Source organism: Trachymyrmex cornetzi, unplaced genomic scaffold, assembly GCF_001594075.2.
Source record: "Trachymyrmex cornetzi isolate Tcor2-1 unplaced genomic scaffold, Tcor1.1 scaffold16, whole genome shotgun sequence".
Classification (NCBI taxonomy): Eukaryota; Metazoa; Arthropoda; class Insecta; order Hymenoptera; family Formicidae; genus Trachymyrmex; species Trachymyrmex cornetzi.
This window is the reverse complement of record NW_017296201.1, coordinates 901,628-923,422: the sequence shown is the minus strand read 5'-3', so window position 1 is coordinate 923,422 and position 21,795 is coordinate 901,628. Positions and strand designations below refer to the sequence as shown.

Here is a 21,795-nt window from a genome sequence, read left to right as displayed (position 1 = left end):
GGGAAAGGCGGCCTAAGCGATAAATCGACGATAATGTTTGTCGAAGTGATATCTCAAGCGGCCAATAGGAATGCTTGGCTCAAAGGACGCATTTCATTTGGCGCTCGCAACATTTTCAGTACAAGAATCCCTAGAAGTAAAGTTCTTTGTCCTAGGGAAAGAGTTACATGATGCCCCGAAAACGACTCGAACATCGATTCATCGATTATGACGATTATTTGTATCCGTCGGCCGTTCCTAGGTTAACGTTAACGTTGTTCAATCATCGTTCGACTTCTAAATATCAAGGACATCTGTTACATCTCGTATGTATATACATACATATCTTCTTCTTCGTTAAATTGCGGAAGCTATTGTCTTCAGGAAAAGATTATTGCTGCAGTGTGATTTTTCCTTACGGTTTTTCTCGCGAAGAAATTGCTGTGGTTTTAACGAATTGAATGAAGAGCTGTCGCTAGTTGACTCGCTATTCCGACACTTTGTTTTGCGGCAAATGTCATCCTTGGTGAACATGTGATTATGTGATCGGTGCAGGAAGTGCCAGAAGTAATCAGATTTACCATGACACCAGCATCTCGCGAGTCCGTCGTTAATCTACTAAATGTCAAGGAGAATCCTGACGACAAGGCGAATACGACGAACGAGGGCGAGAACGTGTGCGACTTGCAACCTAACCTGCCAGTTGAGACGTACCATGCCGTGTACATTCCATTGGAATACAAAGACCAATCAGATGGAGAAGGTAATTAATTAAATGTCGAGTCACTAATTATTTTTGTAGACGTTGCTTCGTAAAATAGACATTGCGCACAAGGTCTGCTTTTAAACATGCCAATTCTATTAAGAAACAGAATGCAGTGGTGAAATCATGGGACAAAATAATTATTGCTATTATTACTATTATATATTAATATTATGATCCCTTCTTACAGAAACTCTTCATGTTTATCTCGAGATGCAGGCTGCCTTAAAAGTGATAAACACATATAAAAAAGGCCGTTTGAAAAGTTTTAAGAATCGTTCTGATGCTGTAGCATATGCAAAAACTGGATACAAACAATCTTCTTCCAATCATCCTGTGACAGTTACTACAGCACAAGAACAATCCAGTAATTTTAGAGCACCAAGCACACAGGATTTAATAGCTTTCAAATGGTTAATTGAGAGTGGAGATGTGAAGGCTGTGAAGAATATTGTATGGAAAAATCCAGGATATCTAATCAGTAGTGGAGATACGCCTGCCCTTTTGCAGGTAAATGTGTAACTTGTAACCAAATTTTTTTATACTTTACTATTTTATTTTTTTATCCTAATGTTTAAATACCAAGAGTGTAAATACTTTTATTTGTATATGCAAATAGATATAGAATTATATTTTTACATGTAACAATATTTCTGTTGAATTTTTACTGTTATTGTGTCATTATTAAGTGTCAATAAAATTTTGATATAAAATTACACAATAAATATATTTATCATACAAAATGAAATTATAATTTTATATTAGAATTAATGCATAATTATGCAACAAATATATATATATTTTTTTTTAATATAGAAAATATTTATATTTTTAGATGGGCTCTCGATATAATGCTTTACATATAGCAGCGAAAAAAGATAAACCAAAAATGTGCGAATTCTTATTAAACACCGTCGGGGATCCCAAATTTATGCAACGGTATTATGGGGAAGATAAATGTAAAACATACCTGAATCTTGAACAGATTATGCAGGATTTATACTTAAATACACCAGACAAAGGACTCAATGAGACCCCGTTACATTTTGCTGTTAAATTTGGCTTTAAAGATGTTGTTCGGGTTCTTGTCTCCTATTCCCAATGTATTAAAACCTTGAAAAATAAGTATGAACAGATGCCTAAAGATGTGCGTTTCAAATAAATTCTTTACTTAGTGTTATAATTTGCATCTTTGCAATGTTAAGATCATCGTTCTCAGAGACATCTTATATATAAGCCCTGATTTTAGATAATATGTAATAGAAGACGCGAGGAAGATGAAGCTCTAAAGCGCGAGATACGTATGTTGCTAGAAGATCAATTCTATGTACCTGTATTAAGAACAGAAGGTAATGCATGTCCACCCATCATCGGAGAACCGTTCTCGCCAAATAATCCACTTGTAAGTACATTATATTCGTGTAAAGAATAGAACGTTTGTTATTTTTATTGTTTTTACTATTTTCAGAATTTGAACAAAGATCCTATCAGTCCTCATGTAGAAGTAAGAGCATTTGCTGGTCCAATGACTAAAACACAGGCAGTAGAATTTCGAAAAAAGTGGAAAACGCCACCACGTGTTACTCCCAAAAAGGGACAAGGCGACGCACCTAGTATTATGAATAGTCCTAGTATAGTCCTAAGGTTGCAAGATACAGAAAAAGGATTAGAACGTGTTGGAAGGTATGTATACATTAAATCCAAAATTTATTATTTAAAATTTAATTATTATGTAAAATTTATTACTGTATATTAATACCGATGATATTAATATATATTTGCATTGTGTATATATGTGTGTTAGATATTTTAAAATATTCAGAAATGTAAAAATTGCAATTGTGTGTGTTACAATTAAGATAATTTATTCTTATTATGTTGTTCAATGTAGATCGTAAAAATCAGACGATAAATAAATGACACTTTCATAGTATCTTTTAATTATACCTTATTTATTGAAATAAAAGTAGTAAAAAATAATTTGGTTTCAAAATCTGGTAACAACAATATAAGAATAATGAGATTATGAGCAAGATTGAGATGTGAATATAAAATGATTTCTTTAATAAATATAAGATGGAATGTTTTGACCTTATTTAGTTTTCATCAGCCATTGAGATGAACAATTAATAATGATGTATAGTATAAGTACATAGTATAAAGTATTGAGATAATAAAGTAGTATTAATAAAATAATATATAGTATAATAACTTTTTATTGGCGTTTAAGGTAGATATAATAAATGCTTGTAAAACCTGTCAATCTCTAAATCAATGTCCTGTAGTTAATTATATCTTTGATAAACTACTATATCTCTCTATTATTTATAGGCTCAATTTCACATAATTAATAATTTAATATTGAATTTAAATATTAAATTATATAATACATTGTAAGAATAATACTTCGTTACTTACTATCCACATTTAAAATGCTTTGCTTATATTACTTTCAATATTTTTCAAGAAATTGGCCGATGAAGGCCGATGAAGGCTACGTAAGGTCGAAACGTTTAATCGTTTATAATATTTTATATTTATTTAAACAATTATTTTATATTTACATCTCAATCTTATTTGTTTTGTGGCCTGATTATTGTTTTACTTTACAAATATAAGCGGTTTCCCTCACTTCCTTAATAATCTGTTTTCTTTTGATATATATTTTCTAGAGATCTTGCTGAAGAATATCAAGTGCTTTGGAAGGAGTATTGGCCGTTTTTGAAAGATTTTGTTGATTTTCGGAGTGACGATGGATTAACGAAACTTGAAAGATATTTGGAGCAAAGATTTAAGAATAAGGAACAATTATTTTACTCGACGGTATAAAAATCTATCCAATAATACGCTTTTAATGTTTACATTAATCAATTCTTTTAATGTTTATATTTTTTAATAGATAAATCCGATTAACAATGTTAATGCACTAGCAAATTGTGAAGGTGAACCAGTAAGTTGCCAACAGACGCCAAAAAAAGTAGATGCCAACGACATACAATACGTTTGTGATAAATTAAAGATGTGCTCATTAACTACTGAAATTGATAATAATGAAGAAGATACAGGTATCACGAGTTTAGTTTCTCTATAAAATCTAATTTTTCTAAATCTTATATCTATATCTTCTTTCTCGTTTGTGAAATTATGATATCCCAGGACTCAGATACAATAAAAGGAATAAGGAACAAGGAATAACAGATTTCATCCTATCTGTGCATTCCGGTATATTCGGTTTCTGGTAGGTTGAAATCTATTCCTTATTTCTTTATTGTGTCTGAATCCATTTTTAATCTTTTTTATTATAATCCAATTGATGTTAACTGTTTATCTTTCAGATAGCTTAGAATTTTTTACACCTCCATCTTCGCCAGAACTTGTTCAAGACGATTTTGATGACAATATGCAAGATGCGGAAGAAGGTCCTTTAATATTTATCGAAGGGTAAACAAATTTCTTTCATTATTTTTTACACAAAGACGAATATATTTCATATCATTGTTGATGTTTTTAGGTCTTCACCAACGAAATTAGATTATGCTGTTTACACCGCACTTTCATCTACGATTTGTCCTGATACGTATCCTTATATTTACCATTGGCGACACGACATGCAGCTAGCTATGAAACGTGATCCATATAGGTATATAATATTGCACTAAATTTAATATTTTTTTTTTAATGAATCGTACTTTATCGATAAAGTATGATTCATTAAAAACTGCAACATTGTTTGTAATGTCACAGTTTCATGTTAATACATAATTTTTTTTTTCTAATTTACAGGTTCAACAAGACATTCCTCAGAAAAAAATTATTTACAAATTAAATATCTATACTGTATTCAACAGATTTACTACTCTTCGCGCATACGAGACAACATAGTAGGCAAAGTGAGAATGTCGAGATTATTTCACTCGCACAATTTTCTAAGCCCATACTCGAGTGTGCTGTGTTTACATATACGATACAGGATACATCTACACTTTGTCGCCTTCTATGCGCAACGGTTGATAAAACTCGTTGAACAAAGTATAATCTCAAGAGTCTGAATTGCCAAATTTTAGATTAACGGTTGGATTGTTTCTTATTCTATATTAACAAAAAAAAAAACTAATTTACCTGAAGTTAGCTAATTAATGTTGACGTAACTCTCTGACCTCGTAAAATATATAGCGCCAAGACACTACTGTGTCTCCAGATATAAACCTTTTTTGCACAATGTTATTGGATAAGCAAATCATAAATATATTTGAGGTAAGATAAGAAGATATATTTTGAGACATTTTTACAGAGACTCGTAACTAGAAGTCTTCGTGCTCTAGTTTTTAAAGTAGCGTAACTTCTTTTTATTGTTCATTGTCTATAATTATAATAAATACTCATTATTAAAAAATACATTCGCCGATTTCCTTAAGTTTTGTCTCCGTCATACCTTAAGCAAAAAAATGCATGTTTTTACTCATACTTTATAATGTATTTATTATTAATAACTTTTATTATATATAATAATATTACTTATTTAACAGAACATATGTGAATTTTGCTTTTGTTAATATTGTCGTAATCACGACGTACATTATATCTTTTTTTAATCATAGTTTTTCTTGTTTATTGTAATTCATATTCTCAAGATTTAATTGCGACGATAATTTGTTTAATGTAATCAAGCATTAATGGGAGTGGGCGGTGTCTGTTTTAATTGCAAAATGATCGAACGCATCCGGGAAACATCCTTGGAAGTGCGGGACGATTTTGGATTGAATTCGCAAAGTTTGGCGATGCGCTCCCACTCAGTGCCTGGTTCAACCTCATCTGCCTCGGCGACAAATTGTTTTTCCGCATTCCTATTCGTGAAGAAATATGTATTAAATCAATGCCAGATCATGTATTGTATATCAGTTAGTAATGTAAAGAAATGAGAAATTAAGTGATATTTCTATTTCATTAATATATCGCAGAGCCTTGAGAAAAAGATTAAAAAAAATTTGTATTTTGGTATTATTATGTGATATGGACACAAGTGTAACTTGTAGTTATTAGACTTGATGTAAGAGTTACGCAATCAGTTCTTTATAGTATTCATATTATGCGTAAGCAAATAATGCTTAATTAATAAGCTTTTCTTTCTTTCGAATTATAGAAATAATTTTAGTATGAAAGGCAATAGGGGCAATTCATTATTAACAGCATTCAAGAAGTAAAGTGCATTTAACTTAATTAGTTTATGGATATTATAAAATATAGATACTCTTTTGAGAATAACTTATTAAGCAACATCATTTAGTGCAATCTCGAAGTGACTTTAAGAAACGATATAATATGTGATATGTGTATGAGAGAGAGGGGAAGATAGATAGGAAGGGAGGGGGGGGAGAGAACTGAGGTTCATACTGATTTACATTCAATAGGCAATATAGGTTGCATTCGGTTTGAATATTATGAGACTAGGGCTGCGTTTGTTTTTTTGCGCTCACTTGCTGTAGGCTTCTTTCTATCTTTTCTTTGCATGTAATTGAGAAAAATAGAATGAGGCTTACAACGCGTGAGCGCCAAAAGCGAACGCAGCCCTAGTCTCAGAGTTTGCGAAGCAAATCGTGTTATAATAACACATAAATGTAATGCAATGCATGTTTTCATGCGTATAAAGATATTTTAACTTACTTGGCTGACTCCCTAAGAAGCGAAACGGAAATAACAATTAAAAACTTTAAAAATCTATACATAGCATATAATAATGGACTAATCCATATTACTTGTATTTGACTAATTGTAAGTCAAATGATATATAATAACTTAGTCCAATATTAATTATATTTCTTAATAATATTTTACATTTTTAATATATTATCATTTTTTTAAATGGAAATATTACGTTGTTATTAGGGATACAAGCCTTGTTAAATATGTTTAATAGACGGTCATAAAATATTCTAATTAGCAATCACAATTTAGTTCAGTTACTTTAATTCGAATAATTTAGTTCAGTTTTTTAGATTGTCAATTTTTTACGAAATAAAGGTGTACAAGAAGAAAGAAGATAAAAGATTAGCAAAAATTACCTGTTAGTAGTCTTCGTTTTATTAATAGCTTCTGCATGATGCCTATACCATTCTTCTAATTCTTTCTTTGCAGCTTCTCTCCATTCCTCTTTCTTTTTTTCTTCTTCTGTATCTAAAAAATTTGCACACTTATTAATCATACTATTCCTAAATTTTTATAATAAAAATGCGTTACCTTTTTCTTCAAGACGTGCTTTTTGTTCTTCCCTCCACTTTTTAATCTTTTCAGGTTCCTCCTTAATGGGTGGAGGAGGTACTGGTTCTATGTATATAAGAACATATAAAAATTCATAAAGCTATTGTCTTAGGGCTGGAGGCTATTACTTTGAATGAAACATTTAATAATTACATTTTAATTATTGTAAAGCAATAAAGATGGCAAATCTAGATTACTTATATCTATAGTTCCATAACTTAAGAAGTCGCAATATTTCCTAAACGAAATGTTTGCGAGCAAACTTCCAGAGGAAAATCTTATTTGCATATTTCATGTTCTATGATGTATCTGCATTTTTGTGTGTCATAGCCATTACTCTTTTTAAGATAGAGATGTAAAATAATTTCATACCTGATGCTACCGGTAGTTGTCCTTCTACAGACTGCCCAATGGTATCTACAATTTCAAAACTGCCTTCAGCGTCACCTCCTGGACCAACTTTTAAATTTCCAAATTTTCCAGACAGCTCATCTATAAAATATTGTTTATGTTTACAATTTTTGTATTTGCACCTATATAGCACACTTTATCCGAAAGACATCCTAAGAACATCCTTTAACACTCAGAGGATATAGGAATATCCTCCGAACATCTTTAGGCCGTTCCTTGGAGGTCTGTGGTATATAGATGTGTATAATACAAATGAATCAGATGGACTCAAATAAGTACAATACAAAATGAACAATATGTATCTATAAATTTTAGAAATATTTTCTACTTATTATTTATATATATAGACATGTGTTTACCTTCAGTTTGACCTGTACCTGCTGCAGCCAGAGTTACAGCCATCGGTGTAATGTCATCTTCTAAACCAGCTAACTGATCCTGCTCCCTTGCTAAGAACTCTGCAGCTGGATCTATATCAGGTTCGTTGACAAAATTGTCACCAAATGCATCCATTGTCTGAAAAACATTGAAAGGAAATAAAGTCTCTCATACAATATACTATATATATATATATATATATATATATGCGTATATACATATATATGTACATATAATAAAATGTATCTAAAATATATTTTCTATATTTAGAAAATACCTCTACTCACTGTATTACATTGGGATAATTATAACAATAACGAGGACGATATAAAGGTAATATTCACAGTATGTAAAAATAAAGTATATTTCTCGAAAAAAAATCAAACGTCAGCAACATTAAATATTTAAGGTTAACCAAACCTCTTACTGATCTAAATAGAACTAGTTCAACGTTTATTTATCTGAGAGAAACTTTTATTATTTGATTGCTTACTTGGGTAGTACTTGGCGTAAATTCTCGTCCGAGAAAAACTATGGAATATGAAACACGACTTTTAGTTAACAGAGAGAAACACCTGGAAACACCTCCAACTAGCTTCCTCCTTACGCCCAGGATCACTGGTGACGCTGGTAGGAATGTTCGATCCAAGACCGATATTTTAGAAAATCGATTCTTTTACCTTTGATTTTCGATTTTCTAGATCGATTCTTAAGCTCCGATTAAATCGACGAATCGATTCTCAAATTCAAGATCGATCTTGAGATCTTGATCGTTTCTCACTCGCTCTCGTTGTGCAGGTATGTATGATGGAAGAAACCCGAGCACAATACCCACAAGACCCGGGTGTGCTATTGCGCATATACGTGGCAAACATTTTCTAACAACTAACGTCAGCGACATCATGTCATTATCCGCCATGTTACCGCGGTTATTTGAATTAGGCGCACGTCAGCTGTGTCAGGATACTAATAAATCATAAAATTAGTACTATATTATCAATTTCTTATTCTTAATAACTTAAATTTTTACAGTAACACGAACTTCCATAAAGTCAACAGTTTTGAATGGTGTCTCGTCGGTATTGGAAGCAATTCTCGTGGATAATCCTCGACATGTCACTTCAAAATTACCGTGGTGCAAATGTTTAAATGGCCACATTGGTATCTGCGCAGACCATACGAAATTCGTCTCGAGGTCGAACACACTTTGATCTCTTCCACTATGTAGCGATGTATGTATTTTTCGAGTCCATTTTTCATCCCAGAATTTAATCTCCTTTTTATTCTTTATATTGTAAGTAGCCAGTAATGCTACAGCTACTTGAAATTTTTGACTGTTTCTTGAAAGACCCACAAGATTCACTTTGGCCATGATGCAGATGGAGGACTGATATTAATATATTTTTTTAAATATTAATATTAATATTTTTTTTAATTAAAAAACCATCAATTTAATTTAAGGTGTAAGTTTAAAAGAAGTTAAAATGATATAATTTAACGTTTTGTGTGTATATATTTTTTTAAATATAAGAAATAGTTACAAAACATTGTAGAATTTATTATAGTAAAAAAAGATGTAATAATGTTTATTATAATATGTGTTATAATTATATGTTATAATAATGTTTATTATAATATGTATTATAGTTACATGTTATCATAAGTTTCTAATGACAACAGATTTTTTTTATGTTCTCACAGCTGAAATAGTTGATTGAGTTCATTGGTAACCTAATTTCCTTATCAAGATGGATCTTTGATTGGGAATCATCGCTTATACTCGTCCAACAATCGCCATTTTAGTGACCTAAATGCTTGATCGTCCCAGCAACATGAATGTCGTGAAAGCACATAATTGATAACTGTTGATAATGCTTTGGATACACAGATAAGGTTCTTATTTATGAAATTAAGGTGACTCAGGGTTATTTCCAATCATGCAATCGTTGAACATGCTACGAGACAATAAAGGAGTTCTGAAGCAATTTTGTAATTGCAAGATCTTGCGTGACAGCAGGATTCAGACAGAGGATCTATGGGTGCGAGATGGAAAGATAGTGAATCCGGAGAAGATTTTCTACGATGAGAAAATCAAGCCAGATGTTAGAATAGACTGTGGCGGCGCTTTGATCTCACCAGGATATATAGATGTGCAGATTAATGGTATTTAATCAAATAAATTCTTTTGTACAACATATATTTTACTTGAGTAAAACCAGAAATTTTTCACACATACATATCTTTTATTACTTTTGTTAAACAAAAAATTAATAATTCCTATAGATCATAAAATGGAGAGAGAACAATAGGATTCAAAATATTTTATCAAATATGAAAGAAAATTGTTAAAATTAATGTAGATGTTATATAATATTTAATAAGAATCTTATAATTTTATACTTTTATAAATAAATTGATGATCTAATATCTTCATTTATTTGTCAGGAGGATTTGGTATAGATTTTTCATGTAATATTGATAACGTGGAAGGAGGCATTGCTAAAGTAGCAAAGGGATTGTTGGAACATGGAGTAACATCCTTTTGCCCTACATTGGTTACATCTCCTACCGAGATATACCACAAAATCTTACCAAGAATAAAGAAACGAAATGGAGGTAGTCATGGTGCTGGTGTGCTGGGTGTTCACATAGAAGGACCATTTATTAGTCCAGATAAGAAAGGTGCCCATCCAGAACATTATATCAGAAAATTTGAACAGGTAATAGTTATCTATTCTGAGTAAATTTATAAAATAATCAACATATTGTGCTAAATTTATATATTTTCTAATAGGGATTTAAATCAGTAACTGATATGTATGGTGATCTAGACAATGTGTGCATGTTTACATTAGCACCTGAAATATCGAATGCTACATTTGTTATCGAAGAGTTATATAGAAGAAATATTAAAGTATCCCTTGGTAAGTTGAAGTTTTAATAGCTCTCAATGCTAATGTACTTTCATGCTATGATTAAATGCAATTGTAAAGGTTTCTTATTTTGAAGTTCTACATTTTAATTCTTATAATTTATATACATTGAATCTCACCGATTGTAATTTCTTCTTAACTAAATTTGTATGGCAATTTGTACTAGGACATTCTATAGCAAATTTAAATGAAGGAGAAAAAGCAGTTAAACATGGAGCATCATTTATCACTCATTTATTCAATGCCATGCTGCCTGTGAGTTGTAAAATAGATATATGATACTGTTTAAAAATTATTTTTGTGCACAAGGAACGAAAGTAATTGTTTCCCAGCTTTCTAGGCGCTGGAGATGATCTCGGTTTTCAAATAATTCTATCATGTCATTTTTTGTAAAAATTAGTTAATGTTGCAAGAAGGACTTACTTTAGCATATTTTGTTATATTATAACTATAATACCTGTTGCAGAAGTTTTATTGCAATCAAAATTAAATATGTTGTATTTTTAGTTTAAAGAAATTATTTATCGATTATGGTTAATAAGATATTAATAATTAGTATAAGATTTATCACACACATATAGTAGCAACATAAACTATTAAACAATTAAAAATATTTTTTAAATTACGTTATTTAAATTTATTAGGACGCCGAATATTAATCTGATAAATGTTATAATAAAAAATATTTGACATTATAATAAACTAAAATAGTCCTACGACTTTAATTACAATTTTTTATTTGAATGTGATGTGATAGTGATTTGGTAAACGGAATTATATTCAGCATCAAGAATATTAAAATATGATTACCTTTGTTTCTCTCTCTCTCTCTCTCTCCCCCCCTCTCTCTCTCTCTCTCTCTCTGTCTGTCTCTCTCTGTCTCTTATATATATATATATATAGTATTTTTCAATTATAGTTTCATCATAGAGATCCAGGATTGGTTGGTCTGTTAACATCCGACCAAATCCCGCCTGAAAGAATTGTTCATTTTGGCATAATCGCTGATGGGATTCATACTCATCCTGCGGCATTGCGGATCGCTCATAGAACGCATCCCGAAGGTTCGCTATTTACTATATGCATCTATACTTTCTTATTTTATAATGTGTCGTTACAATTTTAATAAAATTGAAATGTAAACATTTGTAGGTCTGGTGCTTGTAACTGATGCGATATCAGCGTTGGGTCTAGAAGAGGGAATCCATCAATTAGGACAGTTTAAAATAGAGATACGTAAAGGATGCGCATATATTGCTGAAACAAATACTCTCTGTGGTAGCATAACCGAGCTTTCCAAATGTGTGAGACATTTTAAAGAAGCTACAGGTAAATTAAATTATAATAATAAAATCGTAAATTATTATATTTGGAGTAATACTTAGCAATGTAATTGTTTGATGTAGGTTGCACAGTAGTTGAGGCTTTAGAAGCGGCAACTTTACATCCCGCGAGAACTCTCGGTATCGATTCTTACAAAGGTGTTCTGAATTTTGGGGTCGACGCTGATTTCATATTACTTGATGAGAAACTCCAAGTATTGTCAACATGGATTTCAGGAGACTGTGTTTATGAGAAGAATATTAGCAGTTTTTTTTTACGTGGAACAATTTGATGCTTGAATGTAAGTAGGTATCTTAGTATATAAATCCGAATCAATTACTGTATAAAGCAAATGGATATATTTTATGACTGGACGCTGTATAAAATGATAGTGAAAGGCTCACGAGAGATACTGTTATAATAAAAAGACTTAAGGCTTCTGAATAGTCACCACAGCTATATTGAATCGTAACGTCAGAAGCGAGAAGTGACACGTTAATTTTTATTACGTGCCATTTATAAATAAAGACATTTCGGATAAAACAAAATGATGAGATTTCTTTAAAACAATAATAAAAATGGACGAGAACTGTTGTTATCTCCCATTAATAGTCAGTAAGTAATCGAAAAGGCACGTGTAAGTGAAAATAAGTTACACATGTGCATTGAATAAAAGAACTTCATGTGCTTTTTGTCACTTTTTACGATTATTTCCTGATTACTAGGGGAATAAGGATAACTTTCGTCCATTTTTACAATTGTTTTCAAAAGATATCATTTCATTTTATTTAAATTGTTTTTATTCACAGGTGGCATGCAACAAAAATTAACGTGTTATTTCTCGCTTCTGACGTCACGATTCAATATGACTGTAATGATTATATACTCGGAAGCCTTGAACTTATTCTCAAAAAATAGTTTTGTACTTATAATGAAATTTTTATATATTTATACTCATAATTTTTTATTTAAATAAATTTATTATTTTATAAAAAATGGATATAAAGTTGTTATATATGTGTATACATATATACAGGGTTGGGAAAATTACTTTTTAAAAGTAATGCATTATCGTTACCGTTATTTGCGGTAAAAAGTAACTCGTTACCGTTACTCGTTACCGATTCTAAAAAGTAACGCTTTACCGTTACTTAAAAGTAACGATAACAAATCGTTACTTTTCGTTACTTTTTTTCTAATTATGCAGAAGACGGGTCTACTCACTGATTTTGATGAAATTAGGGCGATTCGACGCGCGTTTGTACAAAATGAACGAATCTGGCAGAAAAATAAGTGTCGCTCTGCCCGGCGAAGTGAGATATTAATAGTTAAAGTTGATGACTATTGAGGTAAGATTTCGTGGACAAATGCATCGAATGATCCTAGTTTCATCAAAATCCATAAGCCTGTCTTCTGCATAATTACACTTTTTTTAAATGTTAAAACAGGCTTTTAAGATAGAATGCTAAGACAGAATATAAATTAAATGTAAGATATTTAGAAAGATATTTATCTTTGAACATTTTTATCTTTTGTTAATATTTTACATATTTATGTTTAATTTTACGGTATTTTATTATATAATAGATATTTTAATTTTTAGTGTTCTTATGCTAAAGCGAGAATAGTGAATGAAACAAAAAATAAGCAAAAAATTTTTTGTTTATTTAGTACTTATAATCTTATTATCTGTGACAGCCATGATCTATAAAAAATAACGATAAAAGAGTAACGGAGTCAATTTCGTTATTCGTTACTAAAGAAAATGTAACGTCGTTACTAAATCGTTACCAAAAAAAAGAAACGAAAATATAACGTCGTTATAAGTAACGCGTTACTTCCCAACCCTGTATATATATATATATATATATATATTGTGTGTATATATATATATATATGTGTGTGTGTGTATGCAATTATAGAGGAATATAGGTTGTCTGTTTAATGACCGAAAAGTCCTCTATCATTTCGCAATTTTTGCAATATTTAACAAAATATTAATTTTTAATGATTAATTATTAACTATTGCGAAAATTGCAACATGATGACAGGACTTTTCGACTCAGTTTAGTCCGCTCTACTTGCTCACGAGAGTTGATGTGGTTATTACCGAGAATATCCTGTATATACAGGATGTTCAAAAAAGGTGGTACCAAACTTTAGAAATATATAATATTCGTGAAAACAATTCGAAAAGTCTTAATAAGCAATACTCCAAAAATCATTTATTTCCTAGTTATATAAAGCATTTCCTACTGTAATAAATAAACCGTTTATTTCGAATGTATGTAAATAAACGTATTTACACGCAACTGTTCGTTATACACTCGTCTTTTATGAGCTTCTAAAAATGACCCTACACGATCGATAATACGGTCAGTATTAACAAATACTGACAGTATTATTGACCGTATGTGGTTAATATTAATGGATTGACGTAGGAACTACCCCCGTACAAAGTATCAATGAAGACAATTCTTTTGAATCTTCTTCCTCAAAAAATGTTTTCATAATATAACATTTCTTTATATTAACATATTATTTCATATTTTTGTAACGTAAAATGAATAATTTTCTAACTAAAAACTAAATTTGTTTTTTTGTTTTTAAACCACTTTGTTTTGGTGTTTAAAAAATGACAATTTTTACTTCTCAAAATAATTAGAATTTTTTCAACGAGCGTTTCTAAACAGTTTTTTTTTCCGTGAGGAATTATGCCTCAGCGTGAATCTAGGTAGTTTTTTCTTTCAACTCATTGAAAAATTATGATTTCTTTTCAACAATTAAAAAATTTCTATGTTTTCCCTTTGCATTTTGCTGTACAACACAATATTTGAAGAAAACAACATAATATTTGAGTTCAAAAACGTTGAGAATATATTATAGTATATTATAGTGTAAAATAATACATTTTTTCTATTTTTTCACAACTAATTTATTAGAAGAAATGTGGTGCTGACATAAAAGACCTACGGTTCATGACGTTAGTGAAAAACAGCGGTTCATAGAGAGGGTTAATGTCATAGTTATATTTACAAAGGATGATGTTAAGTTTTGTCTGTTTTTTGGCCAAAATCAAAAAGTTTCAAGATGTATAAATTAAATATTATATTAAGAGAGCTACTTGAAGAAAGAAGGGCCATTACGAAGTTGAGTAGTGTATCGCTTCTTTTAAGGAAAAATATTTGATATTCTTTGTAGATGATCTTCTTGTTTTCTTTTTTTCCAACATGAAAAGAAAGAGGAAAAGATGAACTATGCAAGAAATTCTGCTAAGAAAAAAAAGAAATAGGACTATTAAGAATATGGAAAAAATCGTGACAAAATTCACTAAATTTAATGTTATTATATTTATTGATAAAAAATTGTAATTAAGACATTAAGACGTTCTGGGCATTCTGAGCAACAAGAACTGTATGTTGTTAAACATAATTTGTAAGAAATTTTTGAGCGATTGATGAGCGTTATATTGTACTTGATTGTTTTTTAGATTTGTTTTTAATTTCTTCCACGTTCACATACACAATCTTACTCCTTAATACACCACTCAAATCCGTTTTAAGTTTTTAATGTGATATATAATTATCACGTTTATATCACAATAATATTATAATTTGTATATCTCGAAATTTTTTGTTTTGGCAAAGAAACAAACAAACCTTAATATTCTCCTTTATACATATTATATTACATAAAGTTTCTTTACATTAGTTACAATATGACAAATTAAATGCTACACAAGTAAATAATATCGAAATGTTCATACTACGTATACATTGTATATATTGTATTATCTTAGATTTATTTATAATTTCAACGTACGATATATATTTAGTTCGTATATATTTAAATTTTTTGTTGTGTGGCATAATAGTTATATCTAATTGTAAGCATGATATATTTTTATTTATTCTACCAACGTTTTTCTGCGGAATTAGTAATAATTAATACAGCAAAGAAATAAAAAGAAAAAAATATAAAACTTGATTGTTCTTAACATTTGTTAATTGATTATGTCAAATAATGGAAAAGGCTATGCTCGAGTTGATAAATTACTAATTATTACTAATTGCTAAATTAACAAACTGCGTCCTTCAAATTACAAATATAGGGTGAATGCCTGATGCCAAATGTATGCGCAGGGGGAATGTCGAGAAGCACCTGAAATATGATAATAATTGCATTAATTAATTATGTATCATTATATTACGTTATAATATATTATTGAATATTGTTACGTTACATTTTTCAATTCTAAGGGCTATGGTAGAGAACGAAACAGGATGAGATGTAATTGTCGTAGTCGTGACGTAGGAGTGGGGTTGTTACTGCAAAGAAAAATGTAGACGTACACAGTTGTGAAAACCTATTGGGAAAATACGTTTCGTTCTCTGCAATAGCTCTAGCAATGCGCTATTAGAATTACAAGGGGTGAACAATCTGGAAAATATACTACTTGTTTTATTAATAAAATGTTAGCACATGATTTCTTTTAACAGGAATATCTTTATTTTGGAATAGTCATACAATACTTGAATAATCTGCACTGGAGACACTTTATATTGTTACGTTACATTTTTAACAATATAGAAGAATCTGCGCATGAGAAAGCTACTTTTGATTGGTCTGCCATACACATACACATTATATATTTTTATAGGACGTGTATACATATGTGAATGTGTGTGTGTGTGTGTGTGTATATATATATACTATATTTGATGTAAAATATATATATTATATATACTTAATATACTATATTAAATATATATTATACTACATTTCAATAGATTTTGCTTTAGCTACGCGATACCTTTTCCGGGCAGTGTGCTCCAGGTCCTGGAATCTGCGAGTGATCGTCGGGCAGGGAAAAACGCGCACTCATGCTATATGCTGGACTTTTTACTCTGATTGTGTCTGGTTTAATGCACTCGTATGCACCCGGTCCAGGTACGAGAACACGATCGTCCGTAAAGACTTTTTGCCTACCGGATATTGAATAGGCAGGTGCTGCTTTCTTATTACCCTCTTTAGTTCCGCCGAGGGCAGAAGGAATGTTATAGATATTGGGTGCTGAAATTTGATCAATTTATTTTCTTCTCCTCTCAGAATTTATAATTCTTTGATTATTTAACAATCTTATCCACCATTTACGTCGTATTCTTTCTTTTTTTTTTACATTGTTTTAGTATAGTCCGTAGCATATCTTCACGTGAAATTACATTTCTGACAAAGATTTGCATCTCATTAAATATTTTACAGAGTATAAAATGTACGAATAAAAATCGTCAAATTATTGATGAAAAGCAGAATGATTAAATACACCAATTATCTATTGTAAAACTAATTATTGTGATTCTGTATTCCATGCATCTCAATATACGCGAATAAAGTCAGGGCTATACTAACATGCTTTATATATAACATGCAATTTCATATTTACCGTAGATGGAATTGATTAATTACCTGGAACATCGTTTGATCTGTCCAAGGGCGGTCTAAGGCCGAAAGTAAATTGCAACGCTTTTTCCAACAAAAGCATTGTTTTTTCTGGATTGTATTCGCCTGGACCTAGATTATATATATTCATTGAATGATAGATTAATTTAAAAAATAATTTGTGCATTATATAATAAATTATAAGAATCTAGGTGAAAAAATTCTCATAATGTCTCCTAATGTTTTACAGAATTTTTCATTTTTTAAATTTATGAAGATTTCTAAAATAATATCTTCAAATTTCTTTAAATTTTATAAGTTTTCTTCAGAAATTATGTAATAAAAAATCTTATAATATATTAGAATTTAAGGTATAAAGAATTAAAAAAAAATTCTTTAGACTTTCTTATCATTTCTAAAAAATATTTCAATTCGCGTATTAAAAAAATTAGAGAAGTTTTCTAAAATGTTATACAATTTATATCAAAATTCTAAAAAATGAAGAATTTTAAGAAAAATTTTCGCCGGAGAATATAAAATTAGAACATTAACGTAAAGGAAACAAATTATCAATAACTAATATAACCCACCTGGTATAGTGTTTTTCTCACAAATCTCAGTTTTAATGCCAAAACTATATTGCGGCGACTTAGACATGTTTATTTTTTCAGGACTGTATGTACCGGGAGCTGCAAAATAAATTATAAAATGCTTTTGTATATTTTAAAAAAGTATTAATTGTAATTATTACATTTATCTCGTGCACAAGTTTACTAGGCACCACGCTAATACTACGACATATATTTAAAAAACATGACACATATAATGTTTACACATTTATTACACTTGTTTATTACAATATAGTCCCGCATAAAGACGATCGAATTAAAATGTTAACAAGTCGAAGCATAGCAATAATATCTATTTTATTTTTTTACTTTCTAATAAACATTATTAATCTTAATAATATTATGTACAATTGTTTATTTTCGTAAATGGTTAATGAAAAAAGTTTGAAGCATTTTAATATGACTATGGCATGCCTACAATTGCACAATACATTGCATTCATATATAACATCATTTCATGATAAATCTAACAAGGAAAGGCTTTCAACTCGGAAATTTAAAAAATTATGAAACTTTGGCAGTACATAGAAAGTATCCTGACATGCAATAAACAATTTCTTGTTTGTTGCCCGAATTCATCTTGAAAAGGCAAACCTTTGAAAATAATCTCACTTTTCGACCTTTCCTTGTAAATAAGAAAAAATGTAATTAACATTCTATTAATTTCCACCGATTACCTGGTGTATCATTAGTCTTATACAAAGGCTTTCTATTACCGAAACTAAAATAAGGTTTATGTTCCAAATGTTGAACTTTTTCTGGATTGTATTTATCAGGGCCTACCAAAGCAAAAAGAAATTAATGTTTTTTGTTCTATGTAATTATTACATTCTCATTTATATTAGATTATTAGATTATATTAGATAGTTTATCGTTAGTTTACACCATTACCTGGTGTATCGCGGGATTTATGAAGGGGTTTTCTATTACCAAAACTGAAATATGGTTTATGTTCCAGACTTAGAACTTTCTCTGGAGTATAATCGGCTGGACCTACCAAAAGTAATTTAAAAAATCAAGTTGTTTATTATTCCATTATTATTTTTTTTTCATATCGCCCATTTATTTAGAAAAAGCTAAGAATTCAATGTTAATCTACAGCGGGTTAATCCACACCGTTACCTGGTGTATCTTTAGGTTTATCCAAAGTTTTTCTATCACCAAAACTGTAATAAGGTTTATGTTCCAGATTCAGAGCTTTCTCTGGTTTATAATCAGCGGGGCCTAGGCAAGCCAGTCAGAGAAATTAATATTATCTATTATTATTCATTAAATTCTTTTTTTTGGTATGTTAATAGTATATCGAAGAAATGTGTATCTCGATAAAAGTTTTTCGAGGTGACGTGTTATTCACCTGGATTGTCATTTAATTTTTCGGGCATTCCTTTTCCGGCTAAACTGTACTGCGGTCCTTTGTCCAAATTTACTTTTTCAGGGCTATATGTGCCGGGTGCTATGACAAAGATAAACGATGAAGGATATCATAATCGCGTTTTAAAAAAATGTCTAAAACGTACCAGGAATATCATTAGCTTTCGAAACGGATCCTTTGCCAGTTAAACTGTATTGCGGTCCTTTATCCAAATTTACCTTCTCTGGGCTATAAGTTCCAGGCGCTGCATACAGATACCATATAATAAAACATAAAAATATAAAAATAATAAATAAGTAATTAATTAATCATTAATTATACCTGGTGTATCGCTGAGTTTATCTAGAGGAGTTCTAAGTCCAAAACTGTATTTCGGTGTAGTATCCAATTTTATCTTCTCGGGCGAATACGCACTCGGCGCTAAATATTTGTTGATATATTAATATATTTAAAAAATTATACATTTTTTATGAGCAGTTTTATATACCTGGTGTATCAATAAATTTCTCTGCAGGCCCTTTGCCAGTTAAACTATATTGTGGTCCTTTATCTAAGTTTACTTTCTCTGGACTGTAAGTTCCAGGTGCTACGAAATAAAAGTAAGCACACAATAAGAATCTATTCTTCTTCTGTACTAACAGAATCTTAATTACCTGGTGTATCACTGGGTTTATCCAGGGCATGTCTAATTCCGAAACTATATTGCGGTGTATTATCTAATCTTACTTTTTCCGGAGAATACGTTCCAGGCGCTGGAAATTACAATATACTATTACATCTACATACAACTTATTTCGGCAGTTCTTATAACTTTTATATACCTGGTGTATCTAAGAGTTTTTCAGCGGATCCTTTACCACTCAAACTGTACTGCGGACCTTTGTCTAAATTCACTTTTTCTGGGCTATAAGTACCTGGTGCTAAAAATAGATATATGTGATAATTGTAACACTTAATTGGTGGTAAAACTAATTTTGTAAGCATGTAATAAGCAATTTATTAGTGGACCTGGTGTATCGTTCGGTTTCTCCACAGCAGGCTTTAATCCAAAACTGAACTTCGGTGATGAGTCCAATTTTACTTTCTCGGGACAATACGCACCTGGCGCTGTTAAAGAAAAATCCCTGTTGTATTTTTCTCAGAAAAAATTGAGGTTCGTAAAACAGATGCATGAATCTTCATGTACCTGGTGTACCATTGCATTTCTCTATTTGGCTTTTGCCGGTTAAACTGTACTGCGGACCCTTCTCTAAATTCACCTTCTCTGGGCTGTATGTTCCGGGCGCTATATATCAGGAAAAAAAATATGTTATAAAATAAATAAAGGTAAACGTTTATACATGAATACGCATAGAGAAATTAAAAATGAAGTTTTTCTCTTTAAAATTGCAAGACGAGAAAGCATCATGTATCTCGTAAACAAAATTTTTATATCTCATATTTTTAAGAATTTGTTATATTTTAAATTTACGAAGATTCCTGAAAAACATCTTAAAATTTTTCAGATTTTATAAGTTTTTTTAACCAAATTATAGAATGAAAAATCATTAATATTTCAGAGAATTTACGTACGTATATGTATAAAAGGTTTTACAAAAGATGTAGACTTTTTTAACATTTCTGAAAAATGTTCTAATATATTAAAAAAAAATTTGATAAATTTTTCAAGAAGTTATAAAATGATACAAGAATTTTCAAAAATTCTGTTTATATAGAAATTCTGAAAAATTATGTGAATTCTGAGAAAAATTTTCGTCAATTTTCGTATTAAATTATTTGTAACTAGTATTCTCTGTAATTTTGTTTAGTAAAATTACTTGTATATAGGAAAAGAAAATAAAATTATACAATAGAAAAGATTTGCTATCTAATTAGGATTCTAATTTAATTTTTCATCTCTCATTTTTTTTGTATTATATACCTGGCGTGTCGCTCGGCTTATCGAGCGACATTCTAAGTCCGAACGTGAATTGCGGTGCTTTATCCATTCTCATTTTTTCGGGATGATAAGTACCTGGAGCTAGACACTTGTCGATAAATTTTACAAGTTCTGCCGTGAATTGCAGTTTTTTATTTGCAGTACTGTCAAGTCTCTGGACGTGGAGAATGATATATTACGGTGTAAAATAGAGAGATCTAACATATATCGCGAGACATGCAATAATATTACTTTATTTATTTACGGTGATAAGCAACACTACACTATCAACTTCACATGTATGCGACTACGTGTTAACTACGCTATCAATTTAGCACGCATTGCACATTTTTAATTATCAAAAATATACGTTCTTTTTATTTATCAATTACATC

At 30.3% G+C, this 21,795-nt stretch overlaps 5 protein-coding genes across 9 annotated transcripts in view; 3 read left to right on the top strand and 2 right to left on the bottom strand.

The window, feature by feature from the left end:
• The first annotated feature begins 283 nt into the window (after nucleotides 1-283).
• Ankle2 (ankyrin repeat and LEM domain-containing protein 2) lies at nucleotides 284-4,829 on the top strand. 2 transcript variants are annotated; one of them, XM_018503642.1, is made up of 10 exons: nucleotides 284-742; nucleotides 933-1,252; nucleotides 1,578-1,889; nucleotides 1,992-2,144; nucleotides 2,211-2,425; nucleotides 3,415-3,565; nucleotides 3,642-3,807; nucleotides 4,078-4,183; nucleotides 4,254-4,382; nucleotides 4,526-4,829. In XM_018503642.1, the coding sequence occupies exons 1-10, from the start codon at nucleotides 562-564 to the stop codon at nucleotides 4,566-4,568; spliced, it is 1,776 nt and encodes a 591-aa protein (XP_018359144.1). In that variant the 5' UTR covers nucleotides 284-561; the 3' UTR covers nucleotides 4,569-4,829. The 2 variants fall into 2 exon arrangements, with proteins under 2 accessions (XP_018359144.1, XP_018359145.1); XM_018503643.1 differs by lacking the exons at nucleotides 4,254-4,382; nucleotides 4,526-4,829 and adding an exon at nucleotides 3,899-3,980 and having other exon boundaries at nucleotides 4,078-4,155.
• A 447-nt stretch (nucleotides 4,830-5,276) lies between these two features.
• Nucleotides 5,277-8,383, bottom strand: Clc (clathrin light chain). Of its 2 annotated transcripts, XM_018503680.1 has the most exons (7): nucleotides 8,280-8,383; nucleotides 7,768-7,924; nucleotides 7,370-7,489; nucleotides 6,977-7,063; nucleotides 6,802-6,913; nucleotides 6,404-6,415; nucleotides 5,277-5,586 (listed from the first exon to the last, which is right to left on the bottom strand). In XM_018503680.1, the coding sequence occupies exons 2-7, from the start codon at nucleotides 7,919-7,921 to the stop codon at nucleotides 5,406-5,408; spliced, it is 666 nt and encodes a 221-aa protein (XP_018359182.1). In that variant the 5' UTR covers nucleotides 7,922-7,924; nucleotides 8,280-8,383; the 3' UTR covers nucleotides 5,277-5,405. The 2 variants fall into 2 exon arrangements, with proteins under 2 accessions (XP_018359182.1, XP_018359184.1); XM_018503682.1 differs by lacking the exon at nucleotides 6,404-6,415 and having other exon boundaries at nucleotides 8,280-8,380.
• Nucleotides 8,384-8,943: 560 nt separating this feature from the next.
• On the top strand, nucleotides 8,944-12,557 carry LOC108758620 (N-acetylglucosamine-6-phosphate deacetylase). 2 transcript variants are annotated; one of them, XM_018503654.1, is made up of 9 exons: nucleotides 8,944-9,018; nucleotides 9,535-9,602; nucleotides 9,700-9,949; nucleotides 10,232-10,506; nucleotides 10,581-10,710; nucleotides 10,886-10,974; nucleotides 11,639-11,783; nucleotides 11,872-12,048; nucleotides 12,126-12,557. In XM_018503654.1, exons 3-9 carry the CDS (start codon nucleotides 9,724-9,726, stop codon nucleotides 12,332-12,334), a joined length of 1,251 nt encoding a protein of 416 aa, XP_018359156.1. In that variant the 5' UTR covers nucleotides 8,944-9,018; nucleotides 9,535-9,602; nucleotides 9,700-9,723; the 3' UTR covers nucleotides 12,335-12,557. The 2 variants fall into 2 exon arrangements, with proteins under 2 accessions (XP_018359156.1, XP_018359157.1); XM_018503655.1 differs by having other exon boundaries at nucleotides 8,947-9,018; nucleotides 9,488-9,949.
• Nucleotides 12,331-21,795, top strand: part of pain (transient receptor potential cation channel family member painless) — a 25,466-nt gene continuing 16,001 nt past the window's right edge. The window contains exon 1 of the mRNA XM_018503604.1: nucleotides 12,331-12,343. Within this exon, the coding sequence (XP_018359106.1) occupies nucleotides 12,334-12,343 (10 nt within the window). The 5' untranslated portion in view covers nucleotides 12,331-12,333. The remainder of the gene's footprint in view (nucleotides 12,344-21,795) is intronic.
• LOC108758609 (nucleoporin NUP2) overlaps nucleotides 15,965-21,795 on the bottom strand; it is a 13,974-nt gene continuing 8,143 nt past the window's right edge. Inside the window, exons 6-21 of one of the 2 annotated variants that reach the window (XM_018503638.1) lie at nucleotides 21,404-21,502; nucleotides 20,669-20,767; nucleotides 20,491-20,589; nucleotides 20,304-20,402; nucleotides 20,136-20,234; nucleotides 19,970-20,068; nucleotides 19,804-19,902; nucleotides 19,628-19,726; nucleotides 19,465-19,563; nucleotides 19,233-19,334; nucleotides 19,002-19,103; nucleotides 18,788-18,889; nucleotides 18,072-18,170; nucleotides 17,509-17,613; nucleotides 16,856-17,115; nucleotides 15,965-16,203 (exon numbers count right to left, since the gene is read on the bottom strand). In XM_018503638.1, coding sequence (XP_018359140.1) covers nucleotides 16,120-16,203; nucleotides 16,856-17,115; nucleotides 17,509-17,613; nucleotides 18,072-18,170; nucleotides 18,788-18,889; nucleotides 19,002-19,103; nucleotides 19,233-19,334; nucleotides 19,465-19,563; nucleotides 19,628-19,726; nucleotides 19,804-19,902; nucleotides 19,970-20,068; nucleotides 20,136-20,234; nucleotides 20,304-20,402; nucleotides 20,491-20,589; nucleotides 20,669-20,767; nucleotides 21,404-21,502 — 1,745 coding nt within the window. In that variant the 3' untranslated portion in view covers nucleotides 15,965-16,119. The remainder of the gene's footprint in view (nucleotides 16,204-16,855; nucleotides 17,116-17,508; nucleotides 17,614-18,071; nucleotides 18,171-18,787; nucleotides 18,890-19,001; nucleotides 19,104-19,232; nucleotides 19,335-19,464; nucleotides 19,564-19,627; nucleotides 19,727-19,803; nucleotides 19,903-19,969; nucleotides 20,069-20,135; nucleotides 20,235-20,303; nucleotides 20,403-20,490; nucleotides 20,590-20,668; nucleotides 20,768-21,403; nucleotides 21,503-21,795) is intronic. The other variant, XM_018503639.1, reaches the window with a different exon arrangement.

Bases quoted from the DNA above. Each gene is read 5' to 3' on its own strand.
- LOC108758620 (XM_018503654.1), top strand. From the start codon at position 9,724: ATGCAATCGTTGAACATGCTACGAGACAATAAAGGAGTTCTGAAGCAA. The intron at 10,507-10,580 runs GTAATAGTTATC...ATTTTCTAATAG, and splicing joins ATATCAGAAAATTTGAACAG to GGATTTAAATCAGTAACTGA. The intron at 10,975-11,638 runs GTGAGTTGTAAA...TTTCAATTATAG, and splicing joins TATTCAATGCCATGCTGCCT to TTTCATCATAGAGATCCAGG.
- Clc (XM_018503680.1), bottom strand. From the start codon at position 7,921: ATGGATGCATTTGGTGACAATTTTGTCAACGAACCTGATATAGATCCA. The intron at 7,064-7,369 runs GTATGAAATTAT...TTATATACATAG, and splicing joins ACAACTACCGGTAGCATCAG to AACCAGTACCTCCTCCACCC. The intron at 6,914-6,976 runs GTAACGCATTTT...CAAATTTTTTAG, and splicing joins AGCACGTCTTGAAGAAAAAG to ATACAGAAGAAGAAAAAAAG.
- Ankle2 (XM_018503642.1), top strand. From the start codon at position 562: ATGACACCAGCATCTCGCGAGTCCGTCGTTAATCTACTAAATGTCAAG. The intron at 2,145-2,210 runs GTAAGTACATTA...TACTATTTTCAG, and splicing joins TCTCGCCAAATAATCCACTT to AATTTGAACAAAGATCCTAT. The intron at 4,184-4,253 runs GTAAACAAATTT...TGATGTTTTTAG, and splicing joins CCTTTAATATTTATCGAAGG to GTCTTCACCAACGAAATTAG.